The sequence below is a fragment of the Primulina eburnea genome, chromosome 15 (genome assembly GCF_022965805.1).
Source record: "Primulina eburnea isolate SZY01 chromosome 15, ASM2296580v1, whole genome shotgun sequence".
Lineage (NCBI taxonomy): Eukaryota > Viridiplantae > Streptophyta > Magnoliopsida > Lamiales > Gesneriaceae > Primulina > Primulina eburnea.
The window spans coordinates 33,874,985-33,895,614 of record NC_133115.1 but is presented as its reverse complement, the minus strand read 5'-3'; the positions used below and the strand labels follow the sequence as shown (position 1 = coordinate 33,895,614).

The following is a 20,630-nucleotide window of genomic DNA, read 5'->3' as shown; positions in this document are numbered from 1 at the left end:
TTTACTTTACCCTCCCCAGATATACCAGAAGAAGAAATAGAGAAAAAAATCAGATACCAGTTTTGGGACTATAGTGGACGTATGAAAAGTTTTAATTAAGAATATGTTCTTTTGAGTTTTAAATTCAAGTTATAAATGCTTCCATATATTTTTATCGTTTTCAAAGTATCTTATTGTAAAGACGGTTATATTTTTATGGTATTTATGAAATAAATTGGTTTTGGTTTTTATTATACTACAAAGCTTGTTGTTTTTCGATTATATGGTTTAAAATAACGTCGTTGTCGACTAACCCCGGTCTCAGAGCGTGACACCAAATCAAGATTATGGATGGATAAGCACAATTTTTTTTAAAAACAAAAAACAAAATAGAAAATCATTCTCGAAAAAATATGGGAAAAATATACGTGAACTCGTACTTTTTTTCATAAATATTTATGAAAGTTGTATTTTATAAAAAAAAAATAGATATACAATATAATATAATTTTTTACAACTCAATATATTGAAATAAAGTTATGAATATATACTTGAAAATATTAAAATCACCTTGGACATGCCAACTGCCATTTATCTCAGCTAGTACAGTCAGAACGGGTCGGTCCGTTATTATAGAAGGTCGATAAATTGTCAAATCAGTTAATCTATTCTAAGTGACGGGATAATTTAGTCACCTAACCAAATTTGTGTCAAATTAGGTATGTGGGACAGGGCCGGCTCGCTATTTTGGTGGGACAGGGCACATATTTTATGTCCAGATCGATAAACTAGCTAATTTTGACATTTCTATCTAGTCTTGAGATGGACTTAAATTCATGAACGAAATCGGCTTTATTGTACTTTCGACTCAACGAATTAATCCATCTCTAAACCCACATTTTTTTTCAATTTTTTGTTGTTGGTTAAAATCCCACCCTCGTGCGATCACGTATTATAAGTAATTATTTCAAAAAGTGCAAAGCCAAAATAAAAAGAAGAAGCAAAATATCTTGGCTACGCACGGCCGTATGTACTATATATCCTTCCCAAAATATCTAGCTAGCTAGCTAAAATACATTAATATATAATTTACAATTGATACATCAATATAATATATATCAGGCAATTAATTTAGCATCGTATTCGTGTGTATGACACAAACACATTACCCCTCTATATATATATGCAGAAAACTTCACCTTCAGTCAACTTCAAACAAAGTTTAATCGATCGGGACACTTGCTCAAGAGACATAATACGCAGTATTATTACACTTCTCTAACTTCTGATTCACTGCGATTGTAACACGTCCCTAACTTCGAATTCTTTGCGATTCTTGACAACGATATCGTACATGTGCATAGATTTGAATTTGTTGAAGTCTTTTGGGAGTGAGATGAGGTGAATCGTGGATCTTTTATGGAACTGGAGCAACTCCGGATCTCCTTGGTAGTACCTCTCCCAACCGAGTGACAACAGTTTCCTTTCCAAGACTCCGTAAGATGTAATGACCTCTTCAGAAGGGATGTGAACTAGGGTTTTCCGGCAGTCTCCGAGGTTTTCGACTAGCCGGACCACACCATTCTTGAAAACCCAAACACCAGACATTGGATATATTTTCTTGGCTTTTGGAGATGGGATTTCGATATGGGCTGCATGAGTTTATATAGGAGATGCTAGCTTGCTAGCAACTTTGTCATGGTGGATGGCACACCAATACCAAGTTTATATGACATAAATGACAGTGAAATAAATTATGTATGACTAAAAATCCCACTTGTGTAGGTAGTCTACATAGAAAATCGATCTCACTCCCGTTTTACCTGGAAAAAAAAATTTATTGTTACTTTAAAAAAAAATCAGAGGAAAACACTGATTTTAGGTTGAATTCTGATGGATGAATTTGAAATCAATTGATGTCGATTATAGTTTTATTATTAACATTGAAACAATAGATAAAATATTAAATCTATATCTTACTTATTTATACATTAGTTACATAAAATAAAATGAACTTTAAATACCTTCATTATTGAGTGAACGTGAAATTCATCCTCATTAACATGAAACAATATATAAACGTTCAAGATGTGGATTTGAAGATATTACTTCTCTAAAACTACAAAAATACATTTGAAACCCATAAATTTGAAATTGATCGATCCAAATACAATTTTATATCATTTGCATGTCTTGTTCTGCTCTTCTTCTACATCTCCTTGACTACAACTAGCTAGGGTAAGAATGGTGAAATTATTTGGCAGGTAATTGGAGGCCGGGTTGTAATAGTGGATACATTGGGCCCCGCTGAAACGGGTACGGGCATGGTCAAGAATGGGAGAGTCAAAATACTTCTCGAATCATGATTGGTCAAAGTTTACGTAAAATAATTCGATTTAAAATATATATTTTTAACATATTTGGATTATAATTTTAGAAGTTATTTTTTTTTTACAAATATTAGTTTTCGCCGTAAAATTCTTGAGCTTCTGGAGCACTGTTTGGAAGAAACAGTAATATTATGATCGGATTGAGAAGAATCCGACATCTTTATTCGATTCTTTATAAATTGAGCCCGTCCATTAGGATGAAGGAATCTTTCAAAATACTTGAAAATTCTCATGAGTAATTTCCAATATTAAAAGAGAGGCTAAGAGAAAAAGACACTGTCGGAAGTGCAAGAATTTATCTGAGAATATTGGGTATCTTAAGGAATGTAACAGCTGACATTTGTGATCTAAGGATTTTTCAGGAGATTAAAGATTATGGGATTTCTTTTAGCATGGAAATAACTCATGCCATTGATCAGTCTGATTTTAAAATTTTGTTACGAGACTCGGATTCGAGAAGCAGTTGAATAATAAACGGGACTAGAAAATAATTAGGATCGGGAAAATTATATTTCTGGTCTTATAATTTACATGTTTTTCATTTTTTTGTCATGTTTTCCGTCAATTTATGGTCTTAGTCCGCTCATTTGCACTTTTCCCCGTTTTAACTGTTTTCATCCGAGTGCTGATGTGGTACCGGAAAATGCTGAACAAAATTGAAAAACATGTAAGTTAAACGGCTAAAATTTAATTTACCCATTAGCATATGATTGATCAGATGAAGAAAAATAAATATAAAACTTTAGACAATCTTAATCATGTTGAGTGTATCTGTCCCGAAACTCTGGTGAGGGAGAAGGGACATGTTTAATATATTTTACTAGCATGAATGTTGGTGTACGTAACACCCAAAACATGATGTCGTAGCCAGATAGCTCGATTCAGACAACAGATTGATTTGGAAAATATGTACAAGTTCAAGAATTGGTAAATTGGTCGTAGGGCCAAAGAAACTGGATTGCCGTATTTTCATGGTGAATTTTGATCATTATATGGATATATAGATCGATCCACTGGTTTAGTGTAAATTTAAATAAGGAGTAGGTCTCTTGTGAGACGATCTCATGAATCTTTATCCGTGAGATGGGTCAACCATACCGATATTCACAATAAAAAGTAATACTCTTAGCATAAAAAGTAATACTTTTTAATGGATGACCCAAATAAAATATCTGTCTCACAAAATACTACCCGTGAGACCGTCTCACACAAATTTTTTTCTTAAAAAAGTTATGTATAATCTATCGACAGCAAAAAAATAAAAATAAAAAATCAGTTGTTTTACAAGGTGATTGATGTTCATGGATTAGATGACAATAAGTTTTTCGATTAGATATGTTTTAAGAAGTTCGACGAAATTCAAGGGACACGTACGTACAAAAATATCAAGAAATGTTCGGAACAAGGTTAGAAAATCGGGAGAAACATATGGGGTTGCGAGAAAGATTGTTGGCTTTTGATTTTATCCCGAAAATGTGAAGTGTGATGGCAGGTATTGTAGGGTTCATCGGATGCAAATAGAAATTTTTTTCTAGAGTGCTGCCTCGTGAAGCAATGGTCCTATGACCGGACCTGACCCGACCAATATTGCCCAACATTGTTCTTGTCAAGACAAAGATTTTGGTTTTGGACCCACCGGATCCCGTCAAATTATAATAATATATAACACATAATATCTAATTGTGTTCATATATAGATTAATTAAGCTCGTGGTATACATGGCATTCGAGCTGTTACATGATTAAAAAAGTCGAATTCAAATTATTACCATATGGTAACTAACTACCTTGAGGATACTACCATAACAGTTGGTGTTATTACATATATATATTTTGTCACATTAACACTATCAACATTAATATTAATCATACGCAGAGATATGGAATCTTGGATAAAAGATTGAGGTACTATAATACGTATACCATCCCATTAACCCACAACCTACAATTAACATGTTTAATTATATATGAATAGAACTTAGTATAAATTCAGATTTTATCTTGTGAGATCGTATCATGAGTCAAATGTTTAGATTCAGAAGAACTACAATATCGTCCATAAAATACCAAACACCACCGGGATATAGTCAATGATCATATCTGATGTCATTTACATTTTTAATGGTCGAACATTGTCGAAACAATAATTGTATATTCACAATATATTCATCTTGTATCATATTCAAAGTTATCAAAGATGCAACCACATATCTTCATGGGGCAATTCCCTAACAAATCCAGATTTCTGAGTTTGGATACAAAATCTGTATCTTAAAATAATACTTAAATAATTCCAAATTTTTTAAAGTGTTTTTATTTTAAAAAAAGCACAAGTGGTTTTGATATCTGGATAAATGTTGAAAAATGTTTTTATTTTTATATTTGAATAGATGTAGAAGCAGAAGGCCAAAAGCCAAAATTTTTAGCTTCTAAAAAACACTTTCTAAATGTTTTTTTTAAAACAGCTTTTGAAAGCAGAAGCCTAAAAACCAAAAATTCTTGCTTCCAAATAACATTTTTTAAAGCAACTTTTGTAATCACACAACTCTTGTGAGACCGTCTCACAATTCAATTTTGTGAATGGATTTTCGATACGATCCATCTATGAAAAATATTATTTTTTGTCGAAAGAAATTATTTTTGAATTTAAATTAAAAGTATTATTTTTTGTTAGTTATATTACGAAGAAATATTGTGCAATATCCGTTTATTTGAGCGAAAGAAAAATTTCTTTTATTCCATTAGTTTCTCAAACCAAACTCCTAAAACTTTTTTTTTAAAAAAATATCTGTGTATGTTCACTATTAAAATTTAATTATATATTGGATATAATTATGAGAATTATAAAGAAAAGGAATGTACATTTCCCAGGATTAACTATGCGTAAGCCATGAAAACCATTTTAATTATAAATTGCATCATTTTATGATTCTAGGGTCTGGCATGAGTGGTGGGTGGGTCTTATCTATCTTCTAAAATCTTGTCCATGCAAACCGTTATGATATATGGTACATGAAATAATATGTGGAGAAGTGTTTGGATCGAGAGATTTGGAGTGATATATTTCAAATCCTTTCGATTGTTTGAAATTGATCACCGCGTTTGTTAATTTATATAGATCTAATGATAATTCCGATTAATTTGAATTAAACCCAAAATAGGTATATTTCAAACATGTACTTCAAATCTCCCGTTTCAAATCAAATCATTCAATTTAAACACAACCTTAATAAAAAGACTTGCATCAGATGTCGGCTCATAAGAGAAATGAAGAGATACATTTGACTTCGGGCGTCTAAAATTTGTAGAAAAGAGCCAATTGTATTTAGTATATCAATAATGTGAAAATGAATTCAATATTATAGCTTATTTATTTTTATATTCTCGTCTTTTCATTGTAACAAAAAAATTTAAAATATTTTTGTTGGGTGTAATAATTGTCCTTGCAACCATGGTGTTTGTGCTGCTGTGCGGTTTAAAAGATTTGAGTTGCACCATTACCACTAGCTATAGCTTTTGGTAAAGCGGTAAGCACTCGGTCCTACAATTTTCACACTTAATAAATAACTAGCGATCATGCACTCGCGATGCTTGTGTAACGTAAATGAAACATCTATGTGTGACATTTTATGTCAAACACAAGAATTTTATAGGTAGCTTCGAATTTACCGTCGATGACACAAAAGATATAGATTGTACCGAAAATTATAATATTATATATATATATATATATATATATATATATATATATATATATATATATATATATATATATATATATATATATATAGGTTGAGTTGGCATCAGCTAACTAATATTTTTTCTGTATCCCAATCAGTAGACCACGAGATGCCACGTGATCTACCCAACATTGATGATATTCAAGCTTCTTATTACTTTATATAATATATAAAGTATATATTAATTAATTCATTAAATCAAATGGGAAAAATAAATATTTATTTTATTTTAAATTTTTTTTTTTATCGATGTTGGTAAACTCCTCAATATGAGGCAGAGACCTTTTGACTCAGACGAGTCACGGGAGATGACAACAAACACCGACGTCTCATAACATACCCCGCGATAATATGTATTCTCTAATCGAAACCCTGCACACTTTATCCAACATGCTTCGCTGTTATGTTGAGTAAAAGTGGAAATATAAAAAGAGATATAAAGGAAATGGTCGAGAACAACATTTGTACAAGCGCATGTGAATGTGAACAAACCCTTTGGAAAAGCCAAATTTTGATTCTATGTGTGTTCCATGCATGTATTATGAGATATTTTGGGTATTTTTTCTCTTCAGAAAATAAAATTGGTAAAACGACCAGGGCTCGATGTAACGTAAATGTTAATTTAATCGTTTAAATGAAAGACAACTGCCTTAAGTTGTCATTGATTAGTAAATTAATTAGCTGTCGCTGGAACTTGAAATGTTAAACTTGAAGATATTTTTGGGACAAGATATTTTATGTATGTCAATATCAAAGTTGAATATATGGCCCGCATTAGCTGCTAATGGTACATGCACGAATATATATACATATATATTTATGGGGATTGGGACTGATAATAAAGCAATAATTATAAATCTTGCTTTGTGAATTTATGTCGCCTCCTGTGAAGATTTTAGCCACATACAGATAATATATAAATAGTTTAAAAAATGAGAAAATTGACTCAGAAATATCTATAATTGATTATTTGATTTGTTTTATAATAGTTTTTCTGTGAGACGGTCTCACGAATAGATAGGTCGATCCGATCTATATCTGAAGTAAAAAGTAATATTTTTGACATGAAAATGAAAAATTTTCATTAGTCGAGTCAGGTAGTAGATCTGTTGCGCAAACTTAACTCGTTAAACAATCTTATACGAGTTTTTGCGTAGATATATGCATATTGTTTCATCAGACTAAAGACTAATTCTAATCCGTTATCAGGAAAAAAAAAATTATCATTTGAAATCATTGATCGATCACATCTTATATAAAAGTGTTCGAAAATTAATCGAGCTATCACATTTTCAAGTTGATTTTATTATGATTCCTTGTGTCTGATAGAAAGTATTTATCTTTATATTGAAAAATATAATATCGAAATCGTAAAAAAAAAACAAAAAATTATAATCTCAAGTGATTTACTAACAAAATGCCCAACAGCTGTTTTGAGTTAGATTCCTTTTTCTAGCCTTCGTTTTGGGGTCGGGCGGTTTTTATTTTATTTTTCATTCTCGTCTCCAAGTTTAAGTAACTTCTTTCCTTTGAATGTATAAGTGGGCAGCAATGCATCAGCATCACTCTACAGTGTAACATGCCAGTTTAAGTTCCTATTTACCAAAATATAACAAAATTTCATTACCCTTGTCCACTTTGTATATAGCCAACACTTTCTCATTTCTACAAAATCTATTCCTCGTACAAAGACTCTAAGAAAACGCAAATATAGACACAGATGAATAGGGTAGTTCATTCTTGGTCATTTTTGGTTTTATTTTTGACCTCGGGAAACGAGGCAACAAACTGGACAATCTTTTGAACCTGTGTAACATCAACACGAAAACGACCAGCAATCTGAGCGATATCCATCGGGCCATCATGGTCCTCGGCCTTGCCTTCATACAGCAGGATGATTTCCCTTAGCTGTGAAACATTCAGGGTTCCAGGAGAAGCAGGCCTCTCCTCATATCGGCTGGAATCTTGGGTAGTATTCCTTAATTTTGGCAAAGGCCTTTTGTATTTCTCCACCACAGAGGCCTGTGAAAGAAAAACCGGTATTTGAGTAACTTGAATCAAGGTGTGTTGTAATCAGGCTTGCCCTTACTTAAATGGATTTAATTGGAAATAATATTAGGACAAGTGACTCCGCCTTTGAATCCTAATAAAATCCAAATACCGTGACAGTGTTGTTTCTTGTGAAATAGTCAGTTGAAACTAGAGATTGTGTGGGTAAGGTGATGTTCAGTGGAAATTAAAGGGGTTGTAAGTGGTCTCAATACATCACAAATCCGAAAAATTATACTTCTTGCATTAAAAATTGCACTATTGTGAATTTGGTTGATAGATCGAACACAAAGTGCAAAATCCTTATTTCCTCTATAATGACAAAAGAAAGGAGACGAAGTAAAGGCATCACGATGTCACTAACAATTAAACGGACTAAAATATATTGAAGGAAAATAGTTGCATGCTAAATGTCTTATGCAGCGCCATTCTTTCTATTTTGCGTAGGAGCAATATATACAACAATATTATATTATGCATTAACAATTGTTCCTAGAATGGCACAGAACGAGCCATTAGGAAAAATCACAAAATGCCATTGGTAACAGGAACTACTGCTAGATAATTCTAGGGTCATTTCCACAAATTGTTCGCAAGACCACTACAAATAAACTTCCGCACGTTCTCTATGCTAGCCAAGCTCTTGAGTTCTTGTCAACAAACAACATGAGCTGATGATCAAGGTTTCACGATAGCTTTGTCCATATGGAAATTTATGTACATAGGAATGTTTCTGAGGCAAATGAAAAATCCCACTTAGAATTTGATAAATGCATCGATTGTCACAGGCTTGGCTCAGGAAAAGATCCTTCGGATATTGCATGCAAGCATCATTGAACAATATAAATGAAACTTCCACAAAAATGAAGCTAGTGAGCTTATCTATGTACCAATCAAAATGGCAGATTCTTCCTGATCACAAAACCTCAGTACCATGGGGAGTATTCGGAGATTGACCTTCTTAATTAATAATCTAAATCAGGAAAAAAGCCAATCAAATGGTTCCAACAATAACCTTATCAGTTTTCCATACATTTCAAGATGATAATCGCAAAAAATATTGAATAAAAAAGAACGAGGTACAACATGGAGTAGTGACTTCTAAGGTGTCAAGTGTCAACACCTCACATAGGAGAATAAAACAAATCTCAATCCTATGAAACAAGAAAAGCAACGTTTTCTTCTCTCAATCCTACCAAATGAAAATTCCAATAAATGACTCGAAGGAACAAAGAAGTAACTCAAGAATGACTTTGGGATTGCAAACTTTGCATCTTTAAGAAAATCTTGAAAAAATCTAAACTTCTATTCAATTGGAGTGCTCAACTAGGTGAGAATAAATTACGCAATCAGTAGAACCAAATTCCCATCTTTCAAAAAGTACTAAAAGAACTATCGATGAACAGAAGACAAAAACTATCAGGAGTATTTCTAAATGCACACAACAAATAAACCAGTAAATGGTGGAGTACTGAGTTCTAGAACCTCACCTCCCCCATCTCAAGCTTCCCTCCAGGCTTGGGTCGAATTCTTCCCACCATTTGACCAAGCATAACATCGTATTGTGGATCACGATCTTCAAGTACATTGTCGCTATTCACTCTCGATGCACCTCCTGAACATATCCATATTTGGAAATAGCAAATTCATTAAAACAACAAAATCACTAGAAAGCTTTTACGAATATAAATTTCAGAATATTTTCAATAAATGAGCTACTCAATTAAATTACCAGAGTCAGAAGCGACGCCAGAATTTAAGGGTTCCTGGTTGATGGGAGCAGCTGGTGGCCGGCGTTCAATTGGCTTGCTCAGAGATGAAGGAGACGGCGTCGTATCAACTCTGGACCCGCCGATCCTTCCAGTTGCTCGACGGAGTGCCTGACCCATTAATCTTCTTTCCAAATCCACCCTTCCTTTTCTCAAAATTTATTTTCCCACCTCAACTTCATTGTCTCCCACGTCTAATAAAAATGGGCCAGCTTCCAATGGGCCTGCCTAATGTTGTGCTACTAGAAATATCAGAGGATAGAGACCCATGGGCTGTTGTTTGACTTTCAGCCCAATACATAATCGTCTTCCGAATCTAGTTGGACCAAGTCTACGATGGAATAAGAATCAACAACTCGAGCTGATAATCGATAATTCAACCTATCCTCTCAGAACTAGAAAGGAAATAATTGATGAATTCTTGCATACTGCATTCATTTCTCAAATATAACTTAAAAAGATAGATAAAGCTTTACTAGATTCAATCTAAAAAGTTGTTTCACAATTTTAAATATAAAAAATCTAGATTTTATTTAATAATTACTTTATCAAACAAGTTAGCACATCACTTTGTATTTTTATTATAACTATTGATTGATATAGGAAAAAGGAGAATATCCAATACTAACTATTATTTGGTCAAATCATTTTCATTGGGCTCAAGTCCAATAACATTGGCGTCCTTTTCTGCTTCATTTGAAAATAATTGGGCTCTTTTATTGAGCTTAGTCCAATGTCTGGAAAATTTTGCAGCCCGACGGGTCTGCTCCCCAACAACGTCGTTTTTTGCCAACATTTGTTCAAAACTGCTGCGTTCTTGATTTCTGGAACACTTGCTCTCTCCGTCTTTGCCGAAGTGGGTTGATTGTTCGTGTATGAATTTTGTTTTATCTGAGGCTGTAAATTTACATCGCGAGTTCTGTTTATTGGGAATGATGTTTTGGGACAGCCGAAACTTGTCAAATTGTTACCCGGTGGAATTTCTTTTTAACAGTATCCAGTCGATGTGTGGAGAATCTTTCTTAGTTTGTTGTCAAATTGGGAAATGGACTTATTTTGGGTTACCATGGAAAATATCTATTCACTAAATTTAACTTCCATCTTCTCCAATCACTCATTCCTATCTTGCTTTTGTTTCAGGATGCTCGGCTTGAGGCATTCTCTGGCAATTTTCGGTACAGGATTGGAACCTGTTCAGTTTTCGAAGAACAGCTGCCGAAATCTTGTGGTAAGCTTTCCCGTCAACGAGGACGTGTTCTCAGTTTCTGCAAAAACTGTGAGCGCCCACTTCTCCAGTACTCTGCATTATTAGTATTATTTTGTTGAAAGTCAAACATGTTTGAATGTTTCGTTGCCCCGATACTGCATAAGTTTACTTAGTGTGGTATGTTACTTATTTGCTTTCTGGTATTCTTTTTTTTGTGCACTCTTATCCCACGAAATCAGTCGGAAGGTCAAGAAATTGAGTGGACGTGGTGCTGTTTAATGACCTTAAGTGAAGTTTATTGGATACTCTGATTAAGTGGAAAATGCACTCGGTGTTTGTGTGATTTTCAAATTCCCCGTATATAAACAGGAAAATTTCTCACTAGGATGAAAATAAGACCAACCATAACTATAATGTACAAATAATCAACTGGACGAGCCAAAATTCGGCGAGGTTCAGTTTATGGCAGGGAAATGATTTTGAGGAAATATTTGGTTTAGCTTGTGTTGAATTTGGAACTAAAAAGCATGTTTGTAGGGCTTCTAGCAAGAATATGAAGATTTGCCTGTTTTTCTACAAAAAAGAATGTTGATTGAATTCCTTTAGTTCTGCTACACATCCTTGAATTAGTGTGTGTATATGATGAACAAGTAGTCTCTCTACAATCCCGTGTATTGACAGATGTCTCACATTACTGATAAAATTTTCAGCAATGCGGTGCTAAGGGTCCTCGACCAAGGTATCCCCGTGTCTGGAAAACCCAAAAGAGAATAGGGACCATTTCAAAGTCCCTGAAGCTTATTGAGTGTGTAAGTTTTCCTTCGTTGTAAGATATAATGCTTGGCAACAAGTATGTTTGATTTTCTCGTGACATTGTAAGTTGTTCTCTTTTTCTTGCCAGCCAGCACTTTGAACAAAAAAAAGTGATTGTTTCCATTGGATCATTGTAGATTAAGGGATTATCAAATGTCAAAGAGGAGGTGTATGGTGCTCTTGATTCCTTTATTGCATGGGATTTAGAATTCCCCCTGATTACAGTGAAGAAAGCTTTGAAGAGCCTTGAAAATGAAAAGGAGTGGAAGAGAATAATTCAGGTATATAAATACACATTTTAGTGTCTCTGAGAATAATTCAGGTATATAAATTCACATTTTAGTGTCTCTCTATTAGTTGCTTGACATAATTTGATCTTACTGCACATTGGAGCACAGGTAACAAAATGGATGTTCAGCAAAGGTCAAGGGCGGACAATGGGAAGCTATTACACTTTGCTGAATGCTTTGGCTGAGGATGAACGACTTGATGAAGCTGAAGCTCTCTGGGGGACACTATTTTCTGAAAACTTGGAAAGCATGCCCCGTATCTTCTTTCAAAGGATGATCTCAATCTATTATCATAGAGACATGCATGATAAGATGTTTGAGGTACCTCCTATTCGGCAATTCCTAACTGACCCAAAAAATTTAAAATTTATACAGTTTTCGTGAAAAAAACTAAATATGAACCCTACTCTCTTAAAAATGCATTATATTTCCATCTCGACTACATAGATGAGGTTGAATTTGGCTAATTTGCATCAAATGCACTGTAATTGTATACTATTTACGTCTTCATAAACTATTGAGTTTTCAAGGAATCTGACATATGTCTAGATTTGCTGCTCAAAAAGATTCTTCTTTTCAAATTTAGATATTTGCTGACATGGAAGAGCTCAGCGTTCGACCCACTATGTCAGTCGTTAACATGGTCGGGAATGTATTCAAAAAGCTTGACATGTTGGACAAGTACCAAAAATTAAATAGAAAATATCCGCCACCAAAATGGGAATATCGCTATATTAAAGGTAAGCGTATCAAAGTCAGAGCAAAACATCTTGGTACAACAGATGATGATGGTGAGATAAGTCCTGACAAAGAAGACGATAGTGATTTAATGGATCCTAATGATAATTCTGAAATTAGTTTTGATGAATGCGACGAGGTAGATAATATGTATATCAAGTTCTAGTTTTCCTTGTTCCCTGAAGTTAGTTTCTGTACTCACTCTGTCACAAGGAATGAGTATGAGATGATCATGAGTATATTCTGATACATATAACTTTTGTTGAAATTTTTTGTATCATAGATGGATATGTTTCCACAGATTCTACTGTGTTGATAAGTAATCTATCGTTTTATAAGAATACTTGGTTTTATTTATGATGCATTCAATTGAATGATATCTGTTTTTTGTTTTGTCTAAATCTTTTTCTAGAAGATGCCTCAGTTATTTACTAACAAAAAATTAGAGGAAAAAGAGTTGGTAAAAATTAGAACAAACAGAGTAGTCGCTTTCAGTTATATAAGAAATCTTTAAATTTTCTAGTCATCGAGTTAGCATCTCTATACAACATCAAGATATTTGGCGTGCATAATATAATTTCTTGGACCTTTAAAGATTTAAACACTCCCGAGTCATACAGTCGTTTCGAATTGGAAGTGAACTCCAAGTTTTTAGCCCCAAGAAATTCCTAAAAAACATGCAAAAACTTATAGAATTCAATTGAAATCAAGAAATGACAATTTCATGCCTATATTTCAGATCCATGAACTGTAAGTGTGCACTATTTTCAACTATAAAATATCCCATTTAACCGATCAAGTTCAACACTGCACCGCTAAAACCTTACTCACACTTTTCTCACCAATAGTCACAGACTAAATAGTATAAGAAATTGATAATATTGCACCTTCCACATACAAATACGTTGAAAAAGGCAGTAAGATCGAGGCATTTTCGTCATGGTTTCCCACACTCTCTCTTTAACATTACAAGATTTAATGAAAGAGGAACAGACTTTACTGTTCTCTCCTAGCAATCCTACACCTGTAGAAACCATGTTTTTATCCAACATAGATCAAGCACTAACTTTTCCGGTCGAAACAGTCTTTTTCTACGAAGTTCCTTCAAATATGACTGTATCAGATACAACTGACGTCGCGGATAAGGTGAAAAAAGCGGTGAGTGAAGTGCTTTTGAGGCCTTATTATTTCATGGCTGGAAGACTCAACTTCAATGATGAGACTAAGAGAATGGAACTTATTTGCAATAATGCTGGAGTCATTTTTGTGAATGCAAAATCAAGATTTTCAATCAAGGATCTGGGAAATCTTTCTTACCCGAATCCCACTTTCAGTAATTTGATTCACCGTCCCGGGCTGTATAAAAGCCTAGCAGAAACTGCTGTTTTCACTATCCAGGTAATATCACAGGACCTTCTCTCACATTTTGTGCATGTGTATGCGAACGCATGCTCTTTTAACAAGAGATAAAAGGTGTAGGATCAACTATTTGTGACACAAAAAGTCGTAAATAATAGTGATCCAATTATCATTTCTCTATGAGATTGGAGTGATCAATGAACATTCTTCCTTTGAAATTCCATATTCTCTGATGTTTTTTCAGGTTACAAGATTTAAATGTGGTGGATTTTCAATAGGATTCATGTCAAACCATGCTATTCTCGACGGGAAATCAGCAAGTGAAATGTTTGATAATCTTGCTTCAGTATGCAGAGGAGAAGGCCTAAAATTTCAACCCATCAAGAACGACAGAACTTGCATCAAAGCAAGAAATCCACCCCAAATTCATTATCCACATAAAGAATACGTAAAACTTGCTAAGACAGCATCCCTAGCATCATCTTTCACCTCACAGAAAAGAACATCACCATCTCCACTGATTTTCTCCGAAAAGTATGCACACAAACTCTTCTCTTTCAGTTTTGAAACGCTCAAACTATTGAAACAAAAAGCCATTTTGAAGTGCTCAACCTTTGAAGCCATTGCCGCACACATTTGGAGGGCAAGAACAATGGCAGTATTTGATGAGAAAAACCATGATCAAGATTCAACAGTTCTCTTTGCTGTGGACATAAGGAATGAAACGACACCACCTCTACCGGATTCGTTCGCAGGAAACGCTGTAATTACAGCATTTGCAAATGCAAAAGCTCGGGATTTGATCGAAAAACCCTTATCTTTCGGGGTAGAAACCGTGAGAAAAGGGAGGGAAAGAGTGACAGATAAGTATATAAGATCAGCTATAGATTGGCTGGAAGTTCACAAAGGAATTCCAGCAACTTGTGATGGAAGTTTCTATGTGTCAGCTTGGTGGAAACTGCCATTTAAAGAGCTTGATTTTGGATTTGGAAAGCCTCGACATGGTGGTCCGATTGTGAGTGGGAATGATGAGTTTGTTCTTCTTTTATCTGATGAAAATGGGATAGGAATTAATGTGTGGATGGGGCTAGAAAAGGAGAAAATGGAGAGGTTCAAGTCTTGTGTTTTTGAGATATGAGATTGTTGGATATGCTTTGAGAAGTTGATTTGTGTTCTCTTTTTTCTAAACATACATATAATGCATGGTATTATCTGATTAGCTAGAAGCACGTTTTCGTGTAAGTTAATAATATAAAGTAATAATTTCTGCAGTCTAATATTTAATTTTTTGTATAAGTTATTATAATTTCTTTTATGTGGTGTTATGATAAGTTACATCTATAATTATTGTTAGAATTAGTCTTGTAATCATTTTTTTCGACCTGACGCTGATGTGTATAGTGTCACATCAACACTTTCGATGAAAAACGACGTATGCAAACAATTCGATTCAAAATGATATATTTGTGTTAAAACTTGAGGATAATATGATAAGATCGAAAATAACAATTCAGAGAGGTGTGAATGAATTGTTACACAAAATATGTCAAATAATGTTAAATTTATACCGTTATTTTAACAGTTTATGTGAATATTCTAATCCGACTTAGTAAGTTAAAGCTACTAAAATCAATTTATAAGTTCGAAAACAACTAAAATTACATAGTTAGTATAAAAAATAAATGCAACAACTCACTTTACGTGAGTTGACTTATCAACACATATAACAATCTCAACAGCACAAGTAAGTAAAGAGTCAAGAATTTGTTTATAGAAGTTCTAAGGCTAAACTACTACGTCTACCCTTCTTCTGTTTCCAGAAAAATTTTATTAGAAGATTTGATCGATACAATAACTTGTACAAACTCAATTTAGCTCGATTCAATAACCCTAATGAGGTAAAATTTCCAACACTTTTTACTTCTTTTTACTTCAACTTAATCTGTTCAGAAACAAATTTGTGACAGTTATACTTGATTATCACAATACAATAATACTCATGAATAAAAGATAAATGAGAATACGAACAGCACAATATTGATCTTTAATCGATTTGACGAAAAACTTGGTGCGTGTGCAAAAGAATAACTTAAAAGATGAATCCTTTGAGAAATGTTGTGTGATTTGAAAGATTGACGAAGATCGATAAAACAGCAGTAGTTGCGAGACTTAGTCAACTAATCAATATCTGTAGACCATTTTTTAGCTAATATCTGTAGACTATAAACAGAGAAATTGTTGCAAGTCGTTCGGTCAATGATTTCTCTCCTCTGACTTACAATTCTCATCTCCACCATCTCCGCCCTGAAGATGTCTGACAGTGCCGCCGGCGCCGTGAAAAATGCCGGGACTTTTGAAGAGGCGTGGCCTATTTTGCAGGAAGGCATCGACAAGCTTATCCACCATCTTGAACATGAAGGACCAGGCCTTTCTCAGATATTCACTTCAGAGGAGTACATGCGGTTTTACACGTATCCTCGTCTTAGTACTTCTTTACTCTAAAGTCGTGTTATGAAATCATTTCCAGACATGAAAATTATCTCTATTGATTTTTCTGTATGTTTGAATCAAGCGTGAAAATTTATTGAAAATCTGTGGTTCCTACGTTACCATTTCAAGACAAGGAATTTATCTCTGCATAGGGCAATATTGTGATTTGCCGGATGTGGATTGCAATGTTCAAGTGATTCAAAACTGAATATTTGTGCACTGAAATGAGTTTGATCATCCTAAGATTGATGAAATGAAGAATACTGCACCGGTTATTTGTGAATATTGTGGTTAAATTTTTGTGAAAATAGTGCTTCCTTACATCATGAACCAGGTGTGTTTATGAGGTATGTTATTCTAATCCATTTGGTCCTGACACTCGGAAAATGTATGATCAATATGGAAAAACTTTTCACGACTACATCTCTTCCAAGGTCAGCAGATTCCTGCTGTTGTACATGCTTATTTTGTTGCCCTCAAAACCAAAATGAAACGAATTTTTCAAATCTGATTATAGTTTTTCCTAAAACATTACTTTGGCCCTTTAAACAGTATATTATTTCGCTTGTCCTCTGCTAATAAATATATACGCGAACCAACCTGAAAAGGTGCTGAGTTTTCTCCCAATCGTCCTGATTTCCAGGTATTGCCATCTTTAAGGGGAAAGGAGAATCAAGATTTATTGAAAGAATTGTTGAAACAATGGACTAACTTTAGAATTTTGACTCGATGGCTCTCGAGATTTTGTTTTTGTCTTGAAAGATACTATATACCGAAGGCGAGATTAGTATCACTTCAAGAAACCAGTTACTTGGCTTTCTATAAACTGGTCTGTGGTAATCTTCTTGATTTTTGAATGCCGAATCATTACTGCTGTCCTGTTTCATTAAACCTGATAATAATTTCTCCTATATTCTGTAGATTTGCTGTGAAATCAATGGGAAAGTTACAGACGCAATTCTATCATTGGTGAGTTTTCTTCCAGTTTATCACTGCTGAAGAATGATGAATTTCTAAATCTATGATTAATTTTATACTAAAAACACACACATACATATATGTCTTGATACACTGGTTTAATTTTAAGTCTGAGTTCATGATAGAGGTGATGCGGTGACCACGTGTTTTCAGATCGACAGGGAGCGTGAAGGTGAACAGATTGATCAAACTTTTGTCAAAGAAATTTTGGATATATATGTGGTGATAGGTGCGGATTCATTGAAATACAATGAAAAAGACTTTGAAGAAGCAATGGTTAATGCCACGGCCGAATTCTATTCAAAAAAAGCCCTGGACTGGATTTCGATTATGTCCTATGAGAATTACATGGTTAAGGTCGATCCCAAGTCTATAGTTTTGCTATTGAAGATGTTAGTGAGGATCTTATGTTACATTCTATATGATATACAATCAGTGTGGTGGAGAATTTAATATATAATATATCGGAAGACTCGAAATATGAAAACTTTGCGACGACTCGTTGATGTCTTATTTTTGTTCACCATACATGTGATGTAGGTTGAAGAGTGCTTAAAACAAGAGGAAAGCAGAGTTTCAAGCTATTTGAGGTATCTAACCAGATACAAACTACTAGAGGTTCGTTTGCTGTTCTTTCTCCACATATCATGTGCATGGAGACTTAACAATTATGCGTTTGAGTCAACTTATACATATGTACATCAGAAATACAGAAGTGGAAGAAAAAAGGGAAGAAAAATTTCATTATTTTTAACACCAAGCAAAGTTTCTTGATGAAGTGAAGATGTTCATTGCAGCAGGTCGTGAAACGTGAATTGCTCACGGTACACGCAAGAAAGCTTGAAGAAAAGAAACATTTGGATGAGGCAGCTGCTTGATCCGATAACTGATATTTCGCATCTTCAAGATCGTGTCCTTACCAGAGTATCGAACCATTTGTGTATGTATACGGAGTGAGCCATTTATATATGTATGTATCCGTATCGACCGTAACATCTTGATGGATCGAAATGGATATTTATCTTTGTTATATCTGTATGAATTATGGATGTTCGAAAGTGGCAAGTTCTATTTTGTGGATAATTCAACTCTCTGATGTAAATGAGTGAATCTTCTGTACTTGGCTGCGATCACACCTTGTTTGCAAGCTCATGAGTTCGGTTGGGCTCGTAAAATTTTATTACAAGACTGAGGACCGAGTATGCATCATCCACATCGGCACATTGCCTTGTGAAGTTGTACCGAATGCATACATGAACACTCTCTAAATATTCAGCTTCACACAATGTTTGTATCATCAATATTGTTGAAAACATGAATAAACTTGTTAAATAACATGGCTTGTAATCGATGAATTTAAAAAATGGAAAATAGCTGAAATGGCCATCTAAATCTGCCTATTTTGTATTTTGGTCTTGCAATATCGAAAATTGGGTTTCGCTTATGTAATTTAGCTTATGATTTGGTTTTAGATATTTTTTTAACTAAACTGATAAAATGACAGTTGAAAAATATTGAAACATCTAATGTTATATAGCAATCCATCAAAAAAGAACCAACATACGTTATACAATATTTAAATTAGATAATAGAACCAACATACGTTGTGATTTGTCTATACGCTCTGAAAGAAAATAAATTCTATTTTTGCTAAACCAACATACGTTATACAATATTTATTCACAATATAACTAACAAAAAAATTAATTTGTTGTGAAAATTTTATTAAACATAAAAAATTAATACATTTTTTATAAATCGAGTTGGAAATTTTTGTGTAAAAATCAAATAGTGCTTGGAACACGAACATATCAAATTAGTTCCGAAGTTGTCTTATTGTTTGATTTAGTTATCGTTGACTTATAGTCCATCTAGATGACACCTATATTTGGGTTAAAACCCGAGTTTGAAACCTTACTATAACAAAATCTTTCCCAAATTAATACAATATTTGAACTAATTTAAAATAAAAATTAAATTGATATATAGAGTTAGTACTGATTGGTACCTTAGATAAAATAACTATGAATTATCTAACCAATAACTATGAGACGCGCTCACGAATTTATATATGTGAAACGAATTGATTTGATTCATATCTAGAGTGAAAAATAATATTTTTGACATAAAAATATATTTTTTTATAAATAAGACGAATATAAAATATGTCTCATAAAATTGACAAAAGAGAATATGTCACGCCCCGAAACTCGAGATTTGACACCGGCATCGTTTAACAATCACACAATTGAAAACAACCAGCCTCGTAGTATAGTATAAACCGAAAACCAGTTTATTAATCATAACTTCTCAAAACTAAGTCTTTACAACCGAAATAAAATAAAATTGCGGAAACGTCTTACATGAAATAAAAAAATTCGAAAATCTCTTTACTAGCAAATCTCGAAATTAATATGATCACCAGCCCAAAATTGTTTAGATTCCTTTTCGCCCACATGTTCTTCGGATTTATCTGGAGAAAGGTTGTAAGGGTGAGTGATATGGTCGTCACTCAGCAAGTGGGGGCCGTTCGAGTACAATAAAAACAACATGCAATTTTAGAAATATACATCATACAAACATAATTCATACCACGTGCGCATCATTAACCCGACATTGAGATTCATCTACTTTCAATGGTTTACTGATATCAGTCCTTAATTTTTACTCCGCTAAGGGGATGAGGCCGTATAACGGTTATCTCTCCCACCGCGTAAGGGTATGTATGGTTGAATTCTCACCCATATCAAGTTGAATTCTCACAGTGTCAAAAAATAGCTCATGCAAAAACATCGTAACCAGAAAGGTGTAGAAGAAGAATTGTACTCG

At 33.8% G+C, this 20,630-nt stretch overlaps 5 protein-coding genes across 13 annotated transcripts; 3 read left to right on the top strand and 2 right to left on the bottom strand.

The window, feature by feature from the left end:
• Positions 1 to 1,088: 1,088 nt before the first annotated feature.
• Positions 1,089 to 1,640, bottom strand: LOC140814786 (flowering-promoting factor 1-like protein 3). The gene has a single exon (XM_073173878.1). It carries the CDS (start codon positions 1,585 to 1,587, stop codon positions 1,270 to 1,272), a length of 318 nt encoding a protein of 105 aa, XP_073029979.1. The 5' UTR covers positions 1,588 to 1,640; the 3' UTR covers positions 1,089 to 1,269.
• A 6,113-nt stretch (positions 1,641 to 7,753) lies between these two features.
• Positions 7,754 to 10,103, bottom strand: LOC140814007 (uncharacterized). The gene is made up of 3 exons (XM_073172851.1): positions 9,890 to 10,103; positions 9,648 to 9,772; positions 7,754 to 8,130 (listed from the first exon to the last, which is right to left on the bottom strand). The coding sequence occupies exons 1-3, from the start codon at positions 10,044 to 10,046 to the stop codon at positions 7,843 to 7,845; spliced, it is 570 nt and encodes a 189-aa protein (XP_073028952.1). The 5' UTR covers positions 10,047 to 10,103; the 3' UTR covers positions 7,754 to 7,842.
• Positions 10,104 to 10,674: 571 nt separating this feature from the next.
• On the top strand, positions 10,675 to 13,331 carry LOC140815028 (pentatricopeptide repeat-containing protein At4g21190). 7 transcript variants are annotated; one of them, XM_073174127.1, is made up of 6 exons: positions 10,675 to 10,799; positions 11,067 to 11,202; positions 11,844 to 11,942; positions 12,084 to 12,227; positions 12,345 to 12,557; positions 12,823 to 13,331. In XM_073174127.1, exons 2-6 carry the CDS (start codon positions 11,068 to 11,070, stop codon positions 13,138 to 13,140), a joined length of 909 nt encoding a protein of 302 aa, XP_073030228.1. In that variant the 5' UTR covers positions 10,675 to 10,799; position 11,067; the 3' UTR covers positions 13,141 to 13,331. The 7 variants fall into 7 exon arrangements, with proteins under 7 accessions (XP_073030228.1, XP_073030230.1, XP_073030231.1 ...); XM_073174129.1 differs by having other exon boundaries at positions 10,677 to 10,799; positions 11,067 to 11,154; XM_073174130.1 differs by having other exon boundaries at positions 10,746 to 10,838; positions 11,067 to 11,154.
• Positions 13,332 to 13,795: 464 nt separating this feature from the next.
• LOC140814830 (acyltransferase GLAUCE-like) lies at positions 13,796 to 15,594 on the top strand. The gene is made up of 2 exons (XM_073173920.1): positions 13,796 to 14,372; positions 14,578 to 15,594. Exons 1-2 carry the CDS (start codon positions 13,914 to 13,916, stop codon positions 15,469 to 15,471), a joined length of 1,353 nt encoding a protein of 450 aa, XP_073030021.1. The 5' UTR covers positions 13,796 to 13,913; the 3' UTR covers positions 15,472 to 15,594.
• Positions 15,595 to 16,512: 918 nt separating this feature from the next.
• LOC140815101 (cullin-1-like) lies at positions 16,513 to 18,934 on the top strand. Of its 3 annotated transcripts, none has more exons than XM_073174213.1 (7): positions 16,513 to 16,804; positions 17,158 to 17,257; positions 17,467 to 17,652; positions 17,745 to 17,792; positions 17,955 to 18,158; positions 18,342 to 18,419; positions 18,515 to 18,628. In XM_073174213.1, exons 1-7 carry the CDS (start codon positions 16,644 to 16,646, stop codon positions 18,581 to 18,583), a joined length of 846 nt encoding a protein of 281 aa, XP_073030314.1. In that variant the 5' UTR covers positions 16,513 to 16,643; the 3' UTR covers positions 18,584 to 18,628. The 3 variants fall into 3 exon arrangements, with proteins under 3 accessions (XP_073030314.1, XP_073030313.1, XP_073030312.1); XM_073174212.1 differs by having other exon boundaries at positions 16,516 to 16,804; positions 18,602 to 18,934; XM_073174211.1 differs by having other exon boundaries at positions 16,520 to 16,804; positions 18,599 to 18,934.
• The last annotated feature ends 1,696 nt before the right edge of the window (positions 18,935 to 20,630 follow it).